Source organism: Rhinopithecus bieti, unplaced genomic scaffold, assembly GCF_001698545.2.
Source record: "Rhinopithecus bieti isolate Rb0 unplaced genomic scaffold, ASM169854v2 scaffold_1106, whole genome shotgun sequence".
NCBI classification, from domain to species: Eukaryota; Metazoa; Chordata; class Mammalia; order Primates; family Cercopithecidae; genus Rhinopithecus; species Rhinopithecus bieti.
This window is the reverse complement of record NW_016803367.1, coordinates 924,537-949,211: the sequence shown is the minus strand read 5'-3', so window position 1 is coordinate 949,211 and position 24,675 is coordinate 924,537. Positions and strand designations below refer to the sequence as shown.

Here is a 24,675-nt window from a genome sequence, read left to right as displayed (position 1 = left end):
TACTTTTCATCAACGTTTTTATTAAAAAGAGTTCCTGGCAGGGGGCCATGGCTCACACCTATAATCCCAGTGGGAGGCCAAGGTGGGCGGTTCCCTGAAGTCAGGAGTTCGAGACCAGCCTGACTAACATGGAGAAACCCCGTCTCTACTAAAAATACAAAATTAGCCGGGTGTGGTGGTGCACACCTGTAATCCCAGCTACTCGGGAGGCTGAGGCAGGAGAATCACTTGAACCAGGGAGGTACAGGTTGTGTGTGGTGAGCTGAGATCGCAACTTTGCACTCCAACCTGGGCAACAACAGTGAAACTCTGCCTCAAAAAAAAAAAAAAGAGTTATTATCTTTTAGAGCTACATACCGCAAGTATTACAAATGAAATAATATAATGTCTGGAATTTGCTTCCAAATTATATGGTAAGGGGGTGGGGGTGAGAAGAGGTAAGCGGTATAAATGAAATTACATTGACCACAATTTCATAATTGTTGAAGCTGAGTAATGGATACCTGGGTTTATCATATAATCCTTCCACTTTTGAATATCCTTGAAGTTTTCCATAATAAAAAGTTAAAAAACAAACCAAATCCTTCAAGGTGGCTTTGAGAGAAAACAGAAGTTTTAGCTACCTGAAAGAACTTTATATCAAGATTTCATGTGCCTTATTTTGGTCAAGTAACCTCTGGTCATATGAATCAGTTCCAACCAGATTTCCCACTAGGTTTCAACAATCAGGTAAGAATAATGCATGAAACTTGGCCGCTTTCTTGTGGTTGAGTAAATAGCAAAAGGAAATGGAGCAAAGTGTCTATGTCAAAAGATTAAAAGAAGGAAAAGAAAAAAGTCCACAAGTAAGAATCCTAACCTCCCCTTTGACCTTGTATGAAGTAAAGCCACCATTCTCATCTCAGACTGACAAATTTCCTGCTAATTTGGCAGCATTCTTTATCCAAGTACAAACCAACGAATTGGCTGGCTTTTTCCTGCTCAGGTCACTGTTTAAAGAATGTAACTATATCTCCCTTTCCTTCAGTAAGGAGCACATAACTGAAGATCTCATACCTCTCCTGCCCTGCTGTGTCCCATAACTGCAGGTGGATTCTCTGGCCTCTGCCAATGGCTCCATCCGGCCCATTGGCTCTGTACACCTAAAACAGCAAAGTGAAAGAGAAAATAAAAGAGAACTTCTGACACCAGTGAACCCTTCTCATCTTTTTATTCAGTACAAATCCCTAAGGCATCTAAACTTCCAAAGAGAATCCCATATGGAATACAACCATGTTTGTATTTATGTCAAATAATTATATCCAGGTAATGTAATAAGTTATACTGAAATATATGTATATATTTTATAAATATATTGTAAGATATGTATACAAAATAACTTGTATAAAATATAATATAATTAGCTTATCTTTTCTCAAAGTTCTCTTGGGTCACTAGTTTCAGGAAATATTCCACTTCTGTGGCTTTTTCCAATCTCATCGTTTTTGTTTTTTAACCAGGGGATACACGAGCAGGTTTGTTACATAGATAGATTGCATAATGCTGGGGTTTGAGCATCTATTGAACTCATCACCCAAACAGTGAACATAGTACCCAGTAAGTAGTTTTTCAGCCCCTGTCTCGCTCCCTTCCCCCTTTTGGAGACCCTAGTGTCTACTGTTTCTGTCTTTATGTCCATGCGTACCTATTGTTTAGCTCCCACCCTGGACCATCAAAATTTCTTCCTCCACAATAGCAACAAAACACTGGTAAAATTGTCCAAATCAACTTTTCAGTACTCTGGAAATTAACAAAGACTTGCAACATTCCAAGGAGCATTTATTCAAGAAAAACAGCTGAATATCAGTAAAACAGTAAGCTTTGAGGTGTTTTTTACCTTGCCCTATTCCCATCCCCCTCACTCCAGCTTTTAAAAGACTTAAAAACCACTTGCACAAATGTGGTAGTTGTGAAAACATCAGCCTAGCCACCACTGTGGACAGCGGAGGCACAATAGATTTGGAGCTCCCTAAAAGTCCCATACTGAGAAAAATTGTCAGGAAGCCCCTTGGAAAGCTCCATGCCCCAGCTTTGTTTTTATTTGACCTCATCAGAGCTTGCTCTTTGAGAACAGCCCTGTCCCGAGAGCATTTGTTGAAAACTGTCAGCAGTAATTTATTTAATATCACAGCTATCAGAGGTAGCAAAACCAGTTAGGGCTAACAAAAGTCTAACAACAACAACAACAACAAAAATTTTAAAAATAGGAAATGAGATTTCTATAATGCTCTCAAATATTCCTTGGAAGCTAAAAGGCCATGTTCATGGGCAGGGCTCTACAAATGCCCAGGAAAGATCTACAAAGGTCCTAATCTCTCACTTCTGACTGACCTTGAGGTTCTTCTCAGGCAGAAAATAAAAGCTAAGGCAGAGTTGTAAACTGCCTGCAGTCGTATTAAACACATACCCCAACACACACACAGAGACTCTCAGAAAAAGCTAAGAGACTAATTGGTTCAAGGAATTTAATAAACTCTGTCCACTCATTAGCTGACCACTAAGTTCACTGAGCAGGGACTTCAGTAGCTGCATACAAAGAATACAGATTTTGCAGAATTATCCTAGAAACATTATTAAACAAACAAACAGCAACAACAAAAATAAATAAATACGCAGTAAAAACAAGAAACCCAGGTAGGGGAAAGAATCCTAGAATAGACACATTATTTTAAATGTCCAGTTTCCAGCAAAGCTTGTAAGACACACAAAGAAACAGGAAAGTATGGCTCATGCACAGGAAAAAAGCAACCAATAGAAATTATTCCTGAGAAGGCCCAGATGTTAAACTTATTAGACAAAGACTTTACATCAGGAATTATAAATATATTCAAAGAACTTAAAAATCAGTAACATAGCTGTCCTCTAAAATTAAAGGATAAATTAAGACAAAACTGAGAAAAGTCATCTCTAGCAGACCTGCCCTACAAGAAATACTAAAGACAACTCTCAAGACTGAGCTGAGAGGACACTGGACAGTAACTTAAATCCACACAAAGAAATAATGAGCACCAGTGAAAATGTAACTGCATAGTAAATATAAAAAACAGTACAAACGTTTTTTTCTTTGTAGCCCTTTTCCTCCAGCAGATTACAATTTAACTGCAGGCTGGGAGTGATGGCTCATGCCTGTAATCCCCCAGCACTTTGGGAGGCTAAGATAGGTGGATCACTTGAGGTCAGGAGTTCAAGACCAGCCTGGCCAACATGGCGAAACCCCATCACTACTAAAAATATAAAAAATTAGTTGGGCGTGGTGGCAAGTGCCTATAATCCTAGCTACTTGGGAGACTGAGGCAGTAGAATTGCTTGAACCTGGGAGGCAGAGGTTGCAGTGAGCTGAGATCTCACCACTGCACTCCAGCCTGAGCAACAAAGACCCTGTCTCAAAAAAAAAAAAAAAAAGATAAGATAAGATAAGAAAAGAAAAATTAACTGCATACAGCAATAATTGTAAAGCTGTGTTGATGATAGGCACACAGAGTAGAAAGATGTCATTTGTGTAGTAATAATGGCACAGAAAGAGGGGAGAAAACAGAACCACATAAGAGCAAAGTTTTATACAGTATTCAAATTAAGTTGCTATTCATCAAAATTAGATTGTGAAAAATTAAAATAATTATAATCCCCAAAGGAACTATTAAAAAAGAACTCAAAATATATAATTTTAAAAGGAATTAAAATGATACACTAGAAAATAGAAAAAGAACACAATATCTATCAACAGACAAATGGATAAACAAAATGGTATATCAATACAAAAGAATATTATACAGCCATCATAAGTAATGAAGTCCTGATACATGCTACAACATGGAAGATCCTTGTAAACATCAGGCTAAGTGTAAGAAGCCAGACACAAAAGGCCATATATTATTCCATTTATATGATGTGTGCAGAAGCCAGACAGAAAATTCCTGGTGGCTAAGGGGAGGTAGAAAGAGGAATGTCTGCTAATAGGTATGAGGTATGAAACTATTCTAAAATTAAATGGCTGTGATGGCCACACAACTCCGAAAATATACTAAAACCCCTGAATTTTATACTTTAGATGGATGGATTTCCTTTTCTTATGAATTATATCTCAACAAATCTATTTTTTAAGTTATAAAATAAGTAACCAACAAAAATAATCACATACCTATATATAGATTCTATCAACTATACGTCAATACTGAAAATTTCGTTAGGGCCCTATTGTTCTTCAGTGGGTCTTAATCTCTGTAAGACTCTCTGGCAGTAGAATAAAAGACCTAGAATGGGCAAAAGGGAACTTTCTTATGTCCTAAAAGCCAGGGACCTTTCCCCCTGACAGAATATGATCCATTAAAGGACCTTTGTCATTAATTTCCTGACCACTTGTTTACCTGCTTCATGCTAACAATGGATTTTTCAGCAACAAATGTAACCTAAGGAGAAGGCCGTCTTTCCTCATCTGCAACTGTGACACAATGACCTTCTGCCTTCCCCTCCAAAATTAGAATAACTTTCAGTCTTAAAGTCCTTAAAAAAACAAGTAAATAAAAGCTTCTCTCTTCAACATTCTGCAGAACATCACATTCACTACTGGCATTCCCCATTTCTACTCCAACCTCACCCTCCCAGTAGCAGTGATGAGTTCTGCCAGTTAGTATTCCATGCGGAATTGCTGAGACTTTATTAGGAGAAACGCCATTAAAAATAATAAGATACCAAAGGTGGAAGATACAGCCCATAAAACAAGAGTATGAGGGGCAAAGTGGCTGGCAGGCTTCAAGACAAAGGTAGACAAATAACTATTGGAGTCCAGAAGGGAAGATACAAGCCAAAAGAATACCAAGGTGACATTTTAAAGGACTGTCTACTTCCACTTTGTCTGCCTGGTTTTATATGAAATGTTGTCAGCACAACCTTTTCAATCATGTTGCCTAGATTGAATATAACTCACTTTCCTATGTACCCTTTAATTTCAGATCCCGACCTTTGTCCTCCTAATTCCTACAAAGTAAACTAAACAGACCAGCAAATGTTGACTCAAAGATTACATTTTTACACAGAAGGATATAGAACTTACCACTCTCTTTTCCCTGAAATCAATGCCCACTGTTGTGATAAATTTGGAGTTAAATTTACCATCTGTATATTGGTAAAGTACACTGGTCTTCCCTACGCCAGAGTCTCCCAAAGCTAAAAACTTGATGAGGTAATCATAATCTCCATCAGACATAATGAAGAACTCAGTGGTTCACCTGTAAAATACATACAAATTTTTTTAATTAAAATCCATTAGAAAACATTAATTATCCATTAAAAAAATGACGACAAAATTCAGCTTAATACCTAATGTTAACCTATATGTCTATGGGTTGTATGAAAAGAGGGTTACATACATATTCGCCACCATTCTTGAAGACCTAATAAGTAGCTAGATGAGAAGCTATTGAAATAGTAATTAACAGTGTAGTTTTAATTTAACATATTTAACATACATGTAATCCCAGCACTTTGGCAGGCCAAGGCAGGCAGATTACCAAAAGTCGCGAGTTCGAGACCAGCCTGACCAACATGGAGAAACACCATCTCTACAAAATACAAAAATTAGCCGGGTGTGGTGGTGCATCCCTATAATCCCAGCTACTCGGGAGGCTGAGGCAGGAGAATCGCTTGAACCCGGGAGGTGGAGGTTGTGGTGAGCCAAGATTGCGTCATTGCACTCCAGCCTGGGCAACAAGAGCGAAACTCCGTCTCAAAATTAAAAAAAAAATAAAATAAAATAAAACATACATATTATAGTACCAAAATAGGACAAAAATTCCAAGTGAGAATGATAATCAACAAGAAAGTAACAGTCACTAAGTCTTATCTGCAGACCATATAGAACAAAAACTAATACAAGAAAAATAGAGGAAGGAGAATGTTATAAGGAATAACAGTAATTGTTAGAGTACAAGTAGTTCCAATTTCCCCTCCTTTTTCAAAGTCTCCTAGTGCTAAATCTGCAATTGCAAAAATAAGGAACCAGTCCAAATGCTCACCAATCAATGAGTAGATAAAGAAATTGTGATATATATATATACACACACACACATACACACACATAGATACATATACGCACACACATATATACACACACACATACACACACGCACACACACATATACATATACACACACATACATATACATACACACACACACACTATGGAACACTACTCAGCCACAGAAAGGAATGAAATAATGGCATTCACAGAAATCTGGATGGAATTGAAGACCATTATTCTAAGTGAAGTAACTCAGGAATGGAAAACCAAATATCATATGTTCCCACTCATAAGTGGGAGTGAAGCTATGAGGATGTAAAGGCATAAGAATGATACAATGGACTTTGGGTACTCGGGGGAAAGAGTGGGGGGAGGTGAGGGATAAAAGACTACAGACTGAATACAGTGTACACTGCTTGGGTGATGGGTGCACCAAAATCTCAGAAATCACCACTAAAGAACTTATTCATGTAACCAAACACCACCTGTTCCCCCAAAAACCTATGGAAATTTAAAAAAAGAAACAAAGAAAGAAAGTCTCCTAGTGCTAGAACCTTGCCTTTTCTCTCTTTTTACATGGACATCTAGGCAATTTCATTTATTCTATTCATTTTCACATGTTATTACAGTTCCTTCAAAGACACTGTTATTTCACAAGTAAATTTACTCCCTGCTTCCTTATATATTACTATTAATATGTATTACATATTAAATCAGACTTCTTTGGAGTATCACTGCTCACTTGGGAACTGAGTTCCAGATTTAAACAGTCACTGCTCAGAGACCATAGTCCCACAACCAAGGGCTCACTTACCTATATTTACCTGGGTATTCTATCAAGAACTGCTAAAAATTCAGCTCTTCAATACTGACTAAAACAAAAGTCCACCTTGAGGAAGAAAAATTCATTTATATCAGCAATACCTAACCATGGCTATTTTTGGTTCTTTGCAATCAGCACTTTTCATGATTTGTTTTTACCCTCTAAATAGATTCAAACCCAAAATATCAGTCCAACTAGAAATGGGATCTCTCTCCAGGGAAGGTTTACTTTTTTATTAAAATTTTATTGATACATAATATTTGTACATTTTATGGGGTACATGTAATACTTTGTTACATGCATAGAATGTAATGATCATATCAACACAATGTTACATGCACAGAATGTAATGATCAAGGTATTTAGGGTATTTATTACCTCAAGTATTTATCATTTCTATGCATTGAGAACATTTCAAGTACTCTCTTCTAGCTATTTTGAAATACACAATACATTTTTGTTAACTATAGTCACCCTAGTCTACTGTTGAACATTAGGACTTATTCTTTCCATCTAACTGTATGCTTGTACACATTAACCAACCTCTCTCCATTCCCCCAAATGCCAATAAACTCTCCTGAAAATCATAAAAATAACTATCTCATTAACACTGACAACTCTACATGACTATTCAAAAACATACCTATTTATCTATCTATATACATGCCAGATGTCCTACATTAGATGCTACTGACTCCTGGCATTATCTCCTTTTTACCCAGCCCCATATCCAGAAACTTGGCTGCCATACTCAGTGCTTCCTATAGGACTATTTCTATGTATCCATAAAATTAATAAAAACTCAGACAAGAATACTGACTGGTTTTCAATGTTGCCTCCCTTACCCTATCCTCAACTTGGTGACTCACCTTATGCTGAAAACTCCTGAATGCTGAGCCCCAAGAGCCACTGCAGGGTGTTTCCTCAGAGTGCTTCAGTGCAGATCTGCAACCTCACGTTTCAGGTATGGTTAGCCCGTGGATAAGGGCAGAGCCTCTACAAACATTCAAAATTCTATTTGCACACCATAAAGAGTGACACTTCACAGATGATGCCTTACCTATCTTTATAGTTGGGTATTTGCAAGTATAGGTCACCAGTATTAATGACATATAACAGAATTCCTCTCCAAAAACCGACAACTTGGACGTCAACATTATAGCATGTCACATCACAGTATCACACCTGGCTCTAAGTTATTGGAAATAAGAGCTAAGAATTGAAAAGCAAGTCCAGATAATGTTGACTCATTTGGGGGCTTCCCCTCAAACTGAATGGAGCAGCAAAAACAATACTGATCCTGCAGTGAGAATGATGCAAAAGACACTGTGGCTACCTTATTTCCTCTTTATTTTTAATTTGAAAAAAAAAGTTGGTATAACTATGTTTTTTATATCACTTAAGGTACATGAAAAAATGCTGTCACCAATGGCATCATATTCTAGAATTCTCTAAACCCACTTACGTGGAATTCAAAGACTTAAACTATCTCTAATGTGTTTCATTTCCATAATCATACATGTAAGTCTACAAGTGATCTTCATGAGTTTTGTTTTCTATTCGCAATAGCAATACTGACCAAGTAATCATAAAGGGACTATTAACAAACCAGACCGCAAACTGAAGGTATAGATACCACCATCAATATTAATCATAGTTCGCACTTTTCAGATTGTATCTTTAAGACAATTATCTGCTTTCTTGATCTGAAAATAAATGTTCAGACCTTCCACTCTCTGGGTTCAGTTTTCTAAAGGATAAAACAGAACCCAGAGAGGCAGACTGATTTGCACCATCTGGAATCTAGATCTCCTAGTTCCAAGTCCAATGTCTATTCTACCCCAAGTTTCATGTCCGTTACTCACTTTTGTTACAAATGCAATATTGGGCTTTAAAGTGACCACGAGTATGGTATTTTACAAGGTAACCTAATAGGAAACTCACAAAATCAAGCAGAGCTGGGTTTGAATCCCAAATCTCCCAGATACCAATTACTTGGATGTCTCTGAGCCTTAGATTTCCAGGTTTCTGTTCTATAAAAAAGAATATATACTACTCCTCACACCATTGTTCTGAGGATTCAATGAGATACTGTTTATGGAGTGCCCAGCACAATGGTTGGCATATACTGGGTACTTAATTGTTAGCTCACTTATTCTCCCCATTGTGGACATTCAGACTGAGTCTGAAGACCTAGAACAATTTTCAAATTGACTCTGGCCAGCTTAAAACATGTTTTTCTAGCACAAAGTATTGCTTACTGGTTCAAAGTGGTCAGCTGAGTTAACAAAGATCACTTTCAAACTAATTCTGATCTTTTTTAGCTGGTTCTAACCATTTGCGATTCATTTAATATAGATATGTTTATTTCAAAAGAGTTCTGATCAACTTAAAAACAGGTTCAAATCCATATAAAATACACCCATCCATTTTAGCATCCATATAAAATACACCCATCCATTTTAGCATCATAGTTGTTCAAAAGAATCGGGTTCATATTATTTTAGGGTGAGTTAAAAGAAGTTCTCCTACAAAACTACTTTCTGACTTTGGCTAAAACCTGATATATCTAACCAAAATTATTGGAGTCTCATTGTAATTAGCTTTAATTGCTTCAGACTGGTTTTAGCTAGCTCAAATAGGCTCTGACTCGGACATGCAGGTGCTGACAGGCTCCTATAAGTTTTAGTTGGTTCTGAGTATATTTTACTGGATCAAACTCTGCTGACAAATTAAATCTACTTTCAATTGAGTCACACTTGCTCAAACTCTATTAAACTGCTGGAAACTAGTTTGATAACTACAGTTATCTATAAAATTGTTTTTACTTGTTTAGACTATATAGACTGGTTCAAAACAGTCTGAAATGTTTCAAATTAATTTCAGATGTCCAAACAGTTGAAAACTAGAAATGTAAAATGACAATCGGAAGCACCAAAAACAACAGTGTGGTGCTTAAAACTTGCGCCAAACCAACAAACTTCAAATTTTATTTTGAAATTACTTCATTTGTAGGTATTCTGTATCCAAAAATGTATCTCCACCATTATATACTGTATCGCCACACTCGAACAGCATGTATGTGTTCGAGGACAGTAAAGGATTGGGAGAAAGGAGCACTGGCATAGGAGAAGATGACAGATAACAGGGAAAGATTTGATGAGTGACACAGGCTTCCTGGGTTGAGAATTCACCTCCCATCTTACCTCAAAGACCTGGCAGAAAAACATTCACCCATGACCCAGCAACAAAGACTTCAATTGGGAAAAACTTTCGGCAAATTTGGATGCCATCTAGAGTTTGTCCAAGATTGATCACACTGACCAGGCTGGTCTGGGTTAACAAAGACCAGAATTCCAAAGCATAAGGAAATTTCAGAGAAATAAAGGGAGTTGGGGGCAGGTAAGTTTTCAAAATAACAGCTCTTTCAAGGTTTGGGCATGGTGTTCAGGGTGACAACCTTCTTATCTGAGCTTGCAGTCCAATGAGTGAAAGCCTGGAGTTAATGGAATTACCCCATCTTTCAGCAGAAAATCATTCTAGTCCATAGCAGACTATACTCCCAACTCCATCTTGCAATCCCATACGTGGTTTTCTCATCACTACTTATCACTACTAGGTGAAGACAACTTAATGTTAAATCTCAATTGATGGTAGATTTTCATATAAATAATTTTTTTTAATTTATTACTCAAGTCCTGAGTGGTATTCCTAGGGCCTGTTTTCCAGAAAGAAAATACTCCACTCCTCAAATACAGAAATCTAATAACGTAAATGATTTTTGTGTCGGCATTTCAGAGGACGAAGGGAAACAGTGAGACCACATAGTACCAGAATTGGACATTGGCGGCACCCAAACAACGTTGTACGCTCACCATTTCCTGCTTGTACTCCAGCCTACCGAGGTTTGGGAAGCCGGTTCACAAGGACTTCCCTGTGACACTCTCTTGCTGAAAATGTGTCTGAGGCCTAGGTCAGATGCCCACATGTCAAGGACTTTACACACATTAGCACAACAATCCTCATCACTGCCCTAGAGGCAGGTTGCACATAGCATATACACTGTCTCCCTCAGAAAGATCTGGGGCTGTTCTATCATGAGTGCCGCAACGAGGGCATAAGTAACTGGGTCTTGGCCAGTCTACCCACATATTAGCATGGGCTCAATTCCAGTGTATTGTTGAGAGCCAGGAGAAAAACATGGAGGTTAAAGGCAGAAACTCTACAACCAAGCCACCTGTATTTGAGTCCAGTCACGTAACTTTGGAAAATTTATTTAATCTCTTTTGTCTTGGGCTCCTCGTCTGTAAAACAGGAATGAGATTCTATTTTATCAATTCTAACATGCTTTCTTATTTTAACTTCTTTAAAACTGGGGTGCATCTTACATTTAAGTCTTACAACCCAAGACATCTTGCAATTGCTATTATAAATCAGGTGTCACTAGAGATACAGTTGTGTGAAAGTCTTTTGTTAGCATCTTCTAGCAAGGTCAAGAATGCATCATCAATATACTTTAGACTTAATGAAGCACAATAATAAAGTTATTTCAGAGGGCTATTGTGAGGATTGAGCTAGGGTATACACACAAAGTTTGGAACAGTGGACAGGACATACAGTAAGTCCTATGTAAGTATTAGCTGCTATGAGCAGCAGCATCCAGCAATCTGGCTTCCAAGGGTCAATATGCAGGCACTGTTCTTTTCTTTCCTAGAAGTATAAGAAAGTACACTGAGCCCCTAAACTAAAATTAATTTTAAAATAAGGATGTGCTAAGAGTATTTGAAGCCAAGGTTACATATTTAAACTCTGTACCTTCTTGAAAAAAGTGCTGTCTACCTCAAGGAAATGTCTTCTAAAAAGTCAAGAATGACCTTAATTTGGGATACACAAAAGACTTTCTTATTCAGCTCACTTCTCTCTCTCCTCCTTATACAAATATTTTTTCAAAGTGCTCTCCACCCTCACTATCATCAGATTAACAATAGAAAGCAAGGAACACCCACTTCCTCAACATGTACTATGTGGTGTTAATTGCCTGGTGAGAGAAAGTCTATCATGTTCCTTATTTTTAAAATAAAACATATTTTCACCTGTAATACCAGTGACTGAGGAAGCTGAGTCATAAGGAGAGCTTGAGGTCAGGAGTTCAAGACCAGCCCAGGCAACTAGTAAGACCTATCTCTTAAAAAAAAAAAAAAAAAGAAATAGGTAGTATATATATATAGTAGTATATATGTTATATATATAGGTAATCGTATATAAAAAATTAGGCAGGATGTGTACATGCCTGTAGCTGTAGTGTTGGCTGCTTGGGAGGCTGAGGCAGGAGGATTGCTTAAGCCCAGGAGTTCAAGGCTGCAGTAAGATACGATCACATCACTACACAGCAGCCTGGGCAACAGATTAACATCCCATCTTTAAATAAATTTTTTAAATAAATAAAAATAACTGCACATGTACCCCTGAACTTAAAATAAAAGTTGAAGGAAAAAAGCACTTAAAAAATTTTTAAGTGTTTTCAAAAATACTTTTTAAGTGTTTTTTAGGAAATAAGATAGAAGAGAGTAGATTTAGTTAAGAGCAAAGGGAAAAGATCTAGTTCTATTTCTCCCTCTCTTTCTGTCCCTCCTACACACACACACAGACATATCACAGCCCGGATTTTCCATGAAGTGTCATATTAAAGTCAATGATAGACTCCAACCTTAGGATCCCCTACTATTAGGCAGAATCATTCTAAAACTACTCTAGACAGGTCAGGCATCTTTTGAAAGCCAAATTTTCCCTCTATTACTCATATTTAGTGTAGAGCAAAAGAAAGGGGAGGAATAATATTAACTGAACAACTACATGTAATAAATGTACTTGATTTTATTTTATCTGCTCATCATCCTTAAAAAGAACTTCATGTCTGGACAAGACTCATACCATATAGAGAGTGATGTTTTCTCAGTGTGATGGCAAGTAGGCTTGAGTTCAAATTCTGACTTTTCTACTCTGTATGACCTGATCTAAGTTTTTTAAACTAAGCCGTATTCTTTCAACTGTAAAATGGAGATAATAACAGTTCTAATCTCATTGAGCTGTTTTAAGGACTAAGTGAGATAACCCACAGAAAGCTTTTAGCACATTGTTTGCCCTGTGCTAAGTGTTCAATAATTGAAACTTATTAACAATACTACTAATAGTTTCACCAAGTTCTTTATTAGCAAGGCATGTGATTTTATAACCTATTCTTAATGTAACCAGTACCTGAACCTTCAGAAAAATCATAGAAAGAAATTCAATGTAAATACAACGACTTTGGGGTGCCCTACCCATCACAAAATCTACTTTGGCACTCCAACCTAAGAATGAGTTGTATCTGGGTGGTTTTTGGTAATTTCAGACCTAGGAGTACCCATTAGTTGAATGCTCTAATTTCCAGAAGAGGAAACTGAAACCCAGAGAAGGCAAATGAATAGTCTGAAATAAACCAGATAGATATGGGGCTAGTCTAGATCTCAAGTCTCCTAAATTTCAGTCATGTATGTATATTTTTTCTTCTGTCTGTATTCCTTCCTTCAGAGCAAGAAACCTCAGTTATAGCTTCTTGAATTCAAGAAGCAAAAGTTTTCTTCAGTGCCAGCAGTTATAGCAGTGATAAACTGCTTTATGATTAAGGCTTGGGCTGTTAAAGACATTGGGTTGAAGGATCTGTACTTCTGTCCTCAGAGTCCCTCGGTCAAGAAGCCCTTCCTCCTGATGAGCTCCGCCAAGGAGAGAAGTCATAAATTGGGAGCTTGTCTGCTTCTTGGTGGTCATTGCAAATCCAAGAAAAAAACAAAGCAACAACAAAAAACTCTTCTTGATACTTGTACCATATCCCATAAATCAACTTTCTTTCCTATGGTTTCAAAATGAAAAGCAAGCAGAGAAATCATGAAATTTTCCATTTCCCTGTAGAATTGCTCAGTCCCTTAGTATTTTCCTCTCAAATAAGATTATTTTAGGCTGGGTGCAGCAACTCACACCTGTAATCCCAGCACTTTGGGAGGCCAAGGCGGGTGGATCACCTAAAGTAAGGAGTTCGAGACCAGCCTGCCCAACATGGTGAAACTCCATCTCTACTAAAAATACAAAAAATGAGCTGGGTGTGGTGGCGGGCACCTGTAATCCCAGCTTCTTTGGAGGCTGAGGCAGGAGAATCACATCAAGATCGCGCCATTGCACTACAGTCCGGGCAACACAGCGAGACTTTATTTTCTCTGACATCATGTCTCTGTAAGGATACTTCTGACCCTCTATCTTTTTCCTTCATTCAATAAATATTGATTGAATGCTTACTATATGCTGGGTGCCAGCGTACAATGGGGATCCAACTCAGTTATACTCAATGTGGAAAATGCATCTCTTACTCCTTGCCTACTTTAGACCTTATGGTTTTAGCCATGCCCCAGTCTAACTTCTCCCAATGACTATACCTGCCTTTGGGTTTTCAAATAAGCCAATCTTTCCGAACATTTTAAGCTTCTCTCATAAACATAACACAACATGACATCAAAATTCATATCCCAAATCAGATGTTTCACAAAGATGCAAAAGGAATAAACATGCAAAAGGAATAAAAATGTGAAGCTCAGACGGGCATGATGGCTCACACCTGTAATCCCAGCACTTTGGGAGGCTGAGATGGGCGGATCACTTGAGGTCAGGAGTTTGAGACCAGCCTAGTCAACATGGTGAAACCCTGTCTCTACTAAAAATACAAAAACACAAATGGCTGGGCATGGTGATGGGTACCTGTAATCCCAGCTACTCAGGGGGGTTGAGGCAGGATAATCACTTGAACCTGGGAGGTGGGGGTCGCAGTGAGCAGAGATGGCACCACTGCGTTCCAGCCTGGGAGACAGAGGGAGTCTCCATCTCAAAAACCAAGCCAACAAACAAACAAAACAAAACAAACAAACAAAAACACGTAAAGCTCAGTAGAGAATAAAGAGATAGCCTCAACCTCCTGGGCTCATGTGATCCTCCTGTCACAGCTTCCCACGTAGCTGAGATCACAGCAGTGCACAACACCATACACCATGCTCAGCTTTTTTTTTTTTTTTTTTTGTAGGTGGGAAGATGAGGTTTCCCTATGTTGCCCAGGCTGGTCTCAAACTCCTGAGCTCAAGAGGAGAAATATTCAGAAAGAGAAACATAAGGTATATTATAAAGAATGTTTCATCTGAAAATATTTTGAATTTTTTAGAATGGTTAATAAAATATTCGAGTGTTCCCATGTAGCTTATGGACTTCAGTTCTTGCGGCGTAAAATTATTTTTGCAGAGAAATAGGAGCAGGTGAATACAACTATCACTTTTCGGGTAGCACAGAACATCAGCATTTATGTGAATTACAACACCACATGTTCTTTCATATAATTTAACAGCCCCTTGTCCAGGGATTCGTTTGGAGAAAATGTTCATATACAAATGACTGGCATAGAAATATAAAGTTTATCAGTGCTTTTATGTTTAACGTTAAAAAGCAGTAGGCTTTTCTTGGTTTTCTGTTTGTTTGTTTTGTTTTTAATGATGCCACTATGGACCCATACCTGGCATTCTGGAAGGAAACACATAACAGAGACGCCAAAAGCAAGGAAGAGAAGTCACATGGCATGAGGCAGGATAGAAGAGGCATTTTATAATGTACCAAGATATTTGAGTAGGGACAACTTGTATTTACCAAATGAGCCCTGGCCACAACTCTCACAGACCATTACAATTCCTACACCCTGAGGTGAAACACAGCTACTTTTACTTCAAAAGCAAGATGCATACTGCCCAATAGCAGGAACCCCATTTCCATAAGTGGAGACAGCCTATGTCTTCCGTGCAGTTTACTCATCTCAACTTCTGGTCTAGATGTGTGTAGATACAGTTCTCCCCTCTCTAATATGTCAAGAGTGGAAAAAATGACGTTATAAACAAAGAGCTTGTCTTGTTTGTGCAAAATCTCTGGCGGAGAGAAGTGGAAATCTAATACCTTTGAAAAGTAGAAGGAAACAGGAATATGATTTTTCCTTGTTTCTTATTGAAAGATGAGTTTGATTTTATCTAAATTCAGAATATTAGATAACTGCATTTTATATTCACCTATAACCTAAGATTCATAAGTGCATTCCTATCAGTACAGTATTTTATAATAATAACATAAGTCCATCCTTAACAGTGATGTTGAGGCAGCAGAGAAGTTCACAGCTAGAAACTGTTGAGATCTTAAGGTGTACAGCATTTGGTTTAATATTTACAAATGCACCTGCTACATAGGAATATTCCATTTCCCTCATCTAAACAAAGTGAAAACTTTTAGACCAAATGCTAGAAATCTGCTAGACCAGCTTCTAGCAGATGGTAATATTCCAGTAAAGCAAGTTCTTCAGACAAAAAATAAAATTATCTGCAAATACTGTTGAATTAAATATCCATTTCTAGGTCAGGCATGGTGGCTCATGCCTGTAACCCCAGCACTTTGGGAGGCCAAGGCAGGTGGATCACTTGAGGTCAGGAGTTCAAAACCAACATGGCAAAACCCTGACTTTACTAATAATACAAAAAAATTAGCCTGTAGTCCCAGCTACTCAGGAGACTGAGGCAGGAGAATTACTTGAACCCGGGAATTACATGTAATATACATATACCCACATATATACACATATATATTACATGTAAATATATACATATAATACATATATATATACACACACATTTCTAAATGCTTCCAAAACATACCTCATTTTTAACAGCATCTTCCAGATGTTCATAATTTTTCTTAAAGCGAAAGACCAGGATGAAGAAAAAAACAAGCAGTCATAGCCTAGAAACCCATGAACTATTTCTGAAATGTTACCATCACCTCAGTGGGTGACCAACATAACCCAGTAGGCAAACAACACAAACAACTATATGTCAGGAAACAAGAGAGCATTGAAATGATTCCTGAAAGCAGAAAAGGTTGTGGAAGACCAATGTCAATAACTCAAATGAGGTATCGGCTTTTTTTCTTAATTTATGGAAACCATTGACTCATTTACCCAAAAGACATTATTTGTTGCCCAAGGCTCTTCCAGGGTCAGAATATGAATGTTTATAGAGATTTATGGAAAGTAAATTCATCAAAACACTGGGTCTTATAGGACTTATAGTTGTGACAAGTACCTCTTGCTTTATAGATATAGGGTAATAGAAAAAAAAACAAACATAGAATATATGCCATTGGTAAAACATAGCCAATACAGTGGAAACAGGTGTGGCTGTTTGGTTTGCTTAGTAATATCTCAAATAATGTGACAGCAGTCTCAGAATGGACACAACCACACGACACTGCAATAGTCTGCTCAACCCATAGCTAAACATGCCTCTTACCACCACCAAGAAACAAGCAGTCTCCAAGAATTTGGAACGAGTGCAAAATCTATGAAGTATGCTCCCACTGAGTGGTTGCTTTTTGTGAGCACATAGAAGACAATGAAACACAGACTTTGGAGTCAAGTTCTCCTAAATTCAAATAACAGTACACCACCTCCTACCTGTGCAAAGTGAGCAGCAAAATGCCTGATGAAGATAAATGAACCATAGCTATTCTTATGATTATGACAGATTAAGGCTTAAATCAGGCCTGAGCACTGAGCCTGGTGGTTTTTCCACTCTACCTGCAGGATGATACTGAGACTTCATAAAGCTATCAAAGAATGGAGTGGAAATATTTCCTGAAAATGAAAAAGGAGGAACAACTTAAGCTACCTGGAAGGTGGAACATCTGCAAGCCCAACTGGTAAGTACTGGGAATTCTGGTATTAACAAGCTCTGAAGAGGTAAAATGCAGAGCTTTGGTTATCTCAGAGGGCCACCAAACTCATGGGCTCAAGGCTCAAAGGCAGAAAAAGTAGAAATGACAGCACAGCCAGGACTGAGAGAATTACAAATCAGATAGCACTCAAAAAAAAAAAAAAAAAAAAAAACAAAGAAAAAAAATTCAGCACTCAAAGGACTTCACACTGCAAAGAGAATTTCCAAGTTGCAAAACACAGACCTTAAAACAGTGTCAAGGAATCTGTCAAGACTCATCTTCCTGCAACATGACACATGCATGGAAAGCCTTTGTCCAACACAGACTGACTCCCCTCTTGCATCTCACCTGCCTCAAGTTTTTTGTTTGCTGCAACACAGGAAAGATGTTAATCTGTTAGGGAAACACACCAATTCAAAAAGCAGACCCTTTGCTTTCTGAAGGAGCAACGATACTTCTTTCCTTCCAAGAAAAATGTTGAATTAGAAGCAGCCAGAGCTGTTAAAGATGACTGTCCAAATAATAAAAGCAATTAGACAAATGTCCATGAGTTGACAGTAACTGGGGAAGAGAGGGGCTCGTTTATCATTGACTTTTTAAAAAATGAGAATATGAGTATCATCAGTTTGGCACATAGATACTTAAAAAGACTACTAAGAGGCACCAGGTATGGCTTCACACCTCCCTTGTCCTGCCTACCCCACACCCTCATCCTCACTAACCACATTTTTTTTTTTTTTGAGACAGAGTCTCGCTCTGTTGCCCAGGCTGGAGTGCAGTGGTGCAGTCTCAGCTCACCGCAAGCTCCACCTCTGGGGTTCACGCCATTCTCCTGCCTCAGCCTGCCGAGCAGCTGGGACTACAGGCCCACGGCACCACGCCCTGACTACAGGCACTAACCACATTTAAGCAGATACATTCTCTGCCCACAGGAATATGTTCTTCAGGTACGTGGTTGCATGCTAAAGCACACAGGACTTTCATCTCTTCACAGCTGATTTTCATTTCCATAGTCAAACATCCGCCCTACCACACCCCATGCTGTGTTCCAACAGCCTCACTTCCAACCATCATCTGGGTGCCACAGCCTCTTTACTTTTAGTCTTTTTCCTCTTCTGGCTTTCCTGTCCCTCATCTCCAGGTACTGTTGCCAAACTCCAGTTTGCATGTGCAAAAAGTGACATGAAACTAACAATGCCAGTGCTTTTCTTGTTACACACTGAATTGCTATGTCAACTTCAAGATGTGCAACCCTCCTCAATAAATTCATAATGTTGCTGTGTCTTCAGGGACTCCCACTTTTCCAATCAGGAAGAGTTTTTCCCCTGCAAAGTCTGGGAAAACAGCCATTCTGGAAACCCAAGTGCTTCTTAATACTATGCCAGCTTGGGCTTTACCATAATGTTAATGAAAAGGTAGCATTCTGATACAAACAGGTCACGCGTTTAAAACATTAGTATCATAAACCCGGGAGGCGGAGCTTGCAGTGAGCCGAGATCCGGCCACTGCACTCCAGCCTGGGCGACAGAGCGAGGCTCCGTCTCAAAAAAAAAAGAAATTACTATCTATAAATATGTTTATTATATCCCAACTTAGTTCTTTTAAAAACAGTCAACTAGGCTCAGAAAAATCAAGGCTTTTCCTGATGTTTTAATACCATTAAACCAATGATGCCAGGATTCTTAGCTTCTTCCATTTGGTGTCAGTACGCTATAGACAGCCAGCTATATATAGGTCCTTTTGGTTTTTGTCAAGTCTACTGTCTCCATTAATATATATTTATAACACATGTTTAAATGTTCCCTAAATATCATATTCTTTAGTAACTGAACAAAAAAAAAAAAAAAGAAAGAAAACTCACCTAATGGACAAGGTCAAATCAAATATACTTCTTATTGCTTCTCAAAGTCTTTCCTTATTTCACCTCTTATTCAGTATGCAGAGTCTCAGAACTGACTGCATTTCTATCAGCAGCTGTTTACAGAATGGGGTGTGACTTGTGTTTGCTTATGCAAAAGGACTGAAGAACAACAATGCACACTCATCCAGCCAGTTTCCAACTCAGCCTGTCAGATTACAGTTGGCTTTTTTGCTATTACTGTTGTCCATCTCTAATTTTATTGCATTGTGATCGCTAAATGTGGTCTGCATAACATCGAATTTGGGGGAATTTAAGAGGAATTAAGTTTATTTATTTAGAGACAGGGTCTCACTCTGTTGCCCAGGCTGGAGCGCACTGGCACAATTATGTCTCACCGTAGCCTTGACCTCCCCAGCTTAAGCAATCCTCCCACCTCAGCCTCCTAAGTAGCTGGGATCACAGGTATGCACCACCAAAAAGGGATAATTCTTTTTCAGTTTTTTGGTAGAGACAAGGTGTCACTATGTTGCTGCCCAGGCTGGTCTTGAACTCCTGGGCTCAAGTGATCCTCCTATCTCAGCCTCCCAAAGTGGTGAAATGACAGGCATAAGCCACCATGTCCCGCCTGAATTAAGTTTTATAAGTGTTCCATGATTATGTGAAAACAATCTGTACATCCTGTTATTGGATGCAAAATTACATACATTATAGTCAAATTAGTTAGTTGTGGTTTTCGATCTGATATATCCTTATTTATCTTTTTGCTACTTCATCTGTTTCTAAGAAACAGATGTGTTGAAGGTGTGTTGAAACTCCTAGATCATATTCATTTTTAGAAAATACGCCCAAGGTCATGTCTTAAAGAGGATGAATATATAAAGCATAATAAAAGAGCAAGCATTGTAGTCTTTATTCAGTGAAGCACTAAATCTGTGCTTTTCAGTTTGTATTCTGTGAAACTCTGAGATTCATGAAAATACTTTAAGAGTTCTGTAAACTGAGGCAGGGCGCGGTGGCTCAAGCCTGTAATCCCAGCACTTTGGGAGGCCGAGACGGGCGGAACATGAGGTCAGGAGATCGAGACCATCCTGGCTAATACGGTGAAACCCCGTCTCTACTAAAAAATACAAAAAACTAGCTGGGCGAGGTGGCGGGCGCCTGTAGTCCCAGCTACTTGGGAGGCTGAGGCAGGAGAATGGCCTAAACCTGAGAGGCGGAGCTTGCAGTGAGCTGAGATCCGGCCACTGCACTCCAGCCTGGGCGGCAGAGCAAGACTCCGTCTCAAAAAAAAAACGAGTTCTGTAAACTTATTAAAATTTTATTTTTCTATTGTTTGTTTTTGGGTTTTGGGGGGGTTTTTTTTGTTTGTTTGAGATGGAGTCTCACTCTGTCACCCAGGCTGGAGTGCAGTGGCATGATCTTGGGCTCACTGAAACCACCGCCTCTCGGGTTCAAGTGATTCTCATGCCTCAGTCTCGCGTGTGGCTAGGACTAAAGGCCTGCGCAACCACGCCCAGCTAATTTTTGTATTTTTTAGTAGAGATGGGGTTTCACCATGTTGGCCAGGCTGGTCTCAAACTCCTGACCTCAAGTGATCTGCCCACCTCAGCCTTCCAAGGTGCTGGGATTACAGACATGAGCCACCGCACTTGGACTTTCTATTATGTTTTTTAAAAACTGGAATTAAAAAAAGTATATGGTCAAATAAGGTATATACCAAATTTAGAGACCTCCAAATTGTTTATTTATGCTACTTTAAGTTATTTACGTCTGCCATTAGCATTTACATGCTATTTGGAATTCCTATAATTATTAGTTGAGAAGCCTGTAATTTGCACTAGACTTCTCTCCTTTTCTTAATCAGAATGGATTCATTTGTCTATTGTTGTAAAATTATTTAAGGAAGCACATGTGAACTACATTCAATAAACGGCAGTCAAGGCTCAGGCACATGTTTCCGCACATGTTTGCTTTCATCCTGTTACAACAGTCAATTGAGCAATAAAGAACGAACACAATATGTTGCATCATAATATTTTATTACAGATCACTATAGAGATTATTCTTTGGGAAGTTTCTTGTCTGACTTCTAGAAGCATGAAAGGGCTACTCTAGGTTTAGGCTACTTCTTTTTCATAGCAGATGAGTGTCTTCACAGCCAGTTCCTGCATAGGAAACCTACATAATGTCATTGCAACAAACCTTTCATTGCCTCAGAAAACTGCTCTGGTCCAGCTGGTTGCAAACTTTCTTTAGCAATAAAACTGTTTCTTCAAATAAAATCTTACATGGCACCCCAACATATAAATAGGTGGCAGCAGATGATTCTAATGAAAGGAGTGAAGGTTAAGACACCAACGCCCATAGACCCACCAAGGACATAAGAAGAATCTCACTGTACACATTTGGAAAATCATTGCAGAAAGGTCTACCTACAGCGCAGCTCTGAATCATCTCCTTTGCCTTTGGCTTTGTCCCTAAACACCTCCTCTCTGCCTAACCACTTCAGTTGACAGCTCATTTGTAAGGTCTGCCACACTCTTTATTCAGCGTCTCCTATACCACCTTAACACAATTCTTATCTGGGAGGGATCTGAAATGCTTTGGGTGTCCCTGGTGAGAACTGCAAGAGGAGCTATCTAAAGCTTGAGAGAATGAAATGAGACTACAGGAAGAGTCTTGAGAACGACCATCACTGGGTCATTCCCAGAGAATGTGTCCTGGAAATGAGTCCTGGAAAAATCTAGGCCAAATTGCCCAAAAGGGAAGCAGCATTGACCATGGGATAGGAAAGTGATGTCCTTAAAGGGGCAAGAGAGAAAACTGCTGGGAGGATGTTTGTAACCAGCTACATTGGTGATCCTTTCTTGTATCTAAATGGACACTTTGAGGCCATCAGAAAATATGACCAGATTAGTCCTGACGGACTCAAAAATCTATATATGGATGGAACCCTCAAAAGTCAAGGTATGGTTTGAAGAACACAATGAAATGTTGGTATAGCAACTTTAAGATAACTGAGAACATATTATTTTGTGCTGTATCAGAAGTCACTTCACACTAAATTATAGCACAAAAGAGCATAAAGAGGTACAAAAATTTTTTTAAATACTGATCAAAGTAAAACTTCAGATTTTCTTCTTTCTGTGAATTCAGAAGAAATTTCTAGTATTAGGCTCAGCTAATGGCTGTGTCATGAGGAGTGTTTTACATGAAGGTACCCTTGCTTAAAACCATTACAAAGTTCCAGGGAAGGAGAAAGGGGCAGGAGGTAGAGGGGACAGAGAAACCCCTGCATTCCCTACCTGGCTTTATGTCAAGGCAGCACAAAATCAACTCAAACCCACAGGGATTAAATACAAAGGGAGTTTTCAGACAGGTATTCAAAGTCATATCAAGGTCAAACACCAAGAGACTAAGGAGCACATCAACAAAGGGGAATAGTAGTTTATGGATCTGGGAGTCTCAGAGGATAGCATTCCAAGAATTCAAGAGGACATCTGGGCAGACAACACAGTTCATTAGAGCCCATAGTAACAGTAGCTAGAAAAGACTGGGGGAGAGTGGTGAGGGATATAAAAACTACATATTGGGTACAATGCACACTATTCAGGTGATGGGTACACTAAAATCTCAGAATTCACCACTATATAATTCATCCAAGTTGCCGGGCACAGTGGCTCACACCTGTAATCCCAGCACTTTGGGAGGCCAAGGCAGGTGGATCACTTGAGGCCAGGAGTTCAACAGCCTGGTCAACATAGTGAAACCCTGTCTCTACTAAAAAATACAAAAATTAGCCAGGCGTGGAGACACATGCCTGTAATCCCAGCTACTCTGGAGGCTGAGGCATGAGAATGGCTCGAACCCGGGAAGCAGAGGCTGCAGTAAGCCAAGATTGCACCACCATACTCCAGCCTGGGTGGCAGAGCGAGACTCCATCTCAAAAAAATATAGAAAATAAAATAATAATTCATCCATGCAGCCAAAAACCCGAAAAGCTATAGATATAGGATAGATGTAGATATACATATCTATTTATATATACCAAAAAAAGACCCATAGTAGTTGTTGCTTTATCAAAAGCCAGATAAATTTTCTAACCTTCTAAGTTACAGCAATTTATTTGATCAACTTGCTTTCCCCTATTCTGCCCATCCAGTTTGAAAGGCTCCCTGGCCAGGTGCGGTGGCTCACACCTGTAATCCCAGCACTTTGTGAGGTCAAGAGATCGAGACCAGCTGGCCAACATGGTGTAACCCCAGCTCTACTAAAATTACAAAAAGTAGCTGGGGATGGTGGCATGCGCCTGTAATCCCAGTTACTTGGGAGGCCAAGACAGGAGAATCGCTTGAACCCAGGAGGCAGAGGTTGCAGTGAGCCAAGATCGTGTCACTGCACTCCAGCCTGGCTGACAGAGCAAGACTCCGTCAGTTAAAAAAAGAAAAGAAAGGCTCCCTAATTGGCCAGGTGTGGTGGCTCATGCCTGTAATCCCAGCACTTTGGAAAGCCAAGGCTGACAGATCACCTGAGTTAAGGTATTCGAGGCCATCCTGGCCAACATGGTGAAACCTGTCTCTACTAAAAATACAAAAATTAGCCGGGCATGGTGGTGGGCGCCTATAATCCCAACTACTCCGGAGGCTAAGGCAGGAGAATTGCTTGAACTAGGGAGGCAGAGGTTGCAGTGAGCCAAGACAGTGCCACCGCACTCCAGCCTGGGTGACAGAGCGAGACACGATCTCAAAGAAAAAAAAAAAAAAGAAAAGCTCCCTAACTATTCCAACTAGGCTCCTTCACTAAGTTTCCTTTTCCTGACTAGGCAGATGGAAAGCCAAGCATCCAGGTTAGAACTTAGTCCCTCAAGGCCATACCTTGTCTCTGTCCTCAGCTAAGCCCGGGATAAGGCCATCTATGGAAACAAAGCTCCTATTTTCTTAACATGTCTCTGAGAAAGACATTTGAAGCCTAGAGGTTAAGAACATAAGGGCTAAAATGAGCAGGCAAGAGGGTCACTCAGAAAGAACAAGAGCCTTGTTTAAAATAAAATTTAAAAAAAGTCAGGGGGCGGAGCAAGATGGCCGAATAGGAACAGCTCCAGTCTCCAGCTCCCAGCAC

At 39.2% G+C, this 24,675-nt stretch overlaps 1 protein-coding gene across 6 annotated transcripts in view; it reads right to left on the bottom strand.

Annotated features, from left to right (window-relative positions):
* RAB27A (RAB27A, member RAS oncogene family) overlaps nt 1-24,675 on the bottom strand; it is a 95,383-nt gene that overhangs the window by 25,990 nt on the left and 44,718 nt on the right. For 3 of the 6 annotated variants that reach the window (XM_017881475.1, XM_017881455.1, XM_017881460.1), the window contains 2 exons: nt 5,090-5,264; nt 1,057-1,142 (listed from right to left, as the gene is read on the bottom strand). In XM_017881475.1, the coding sequence (XP_017736964.1) occupies nt 1,057-1,142; nt 5,090-5,242 (239 nt within the window). In that variant the 5' untranslated portion in view covers nt 5,243-5,264. Of the gene's footprint in view, nt 1-1,056; nt 1,143-5,089; nt 5,265-6,869; nt 6,945-7,747; nt 7,875-19,557; nt 19,649-24,675 lie in introns of those variants that run through there. The other 3 variants (XM_017881482.1, XM_017881467.1, XM_017881487.1) reach the window with 3 other exon arrangements.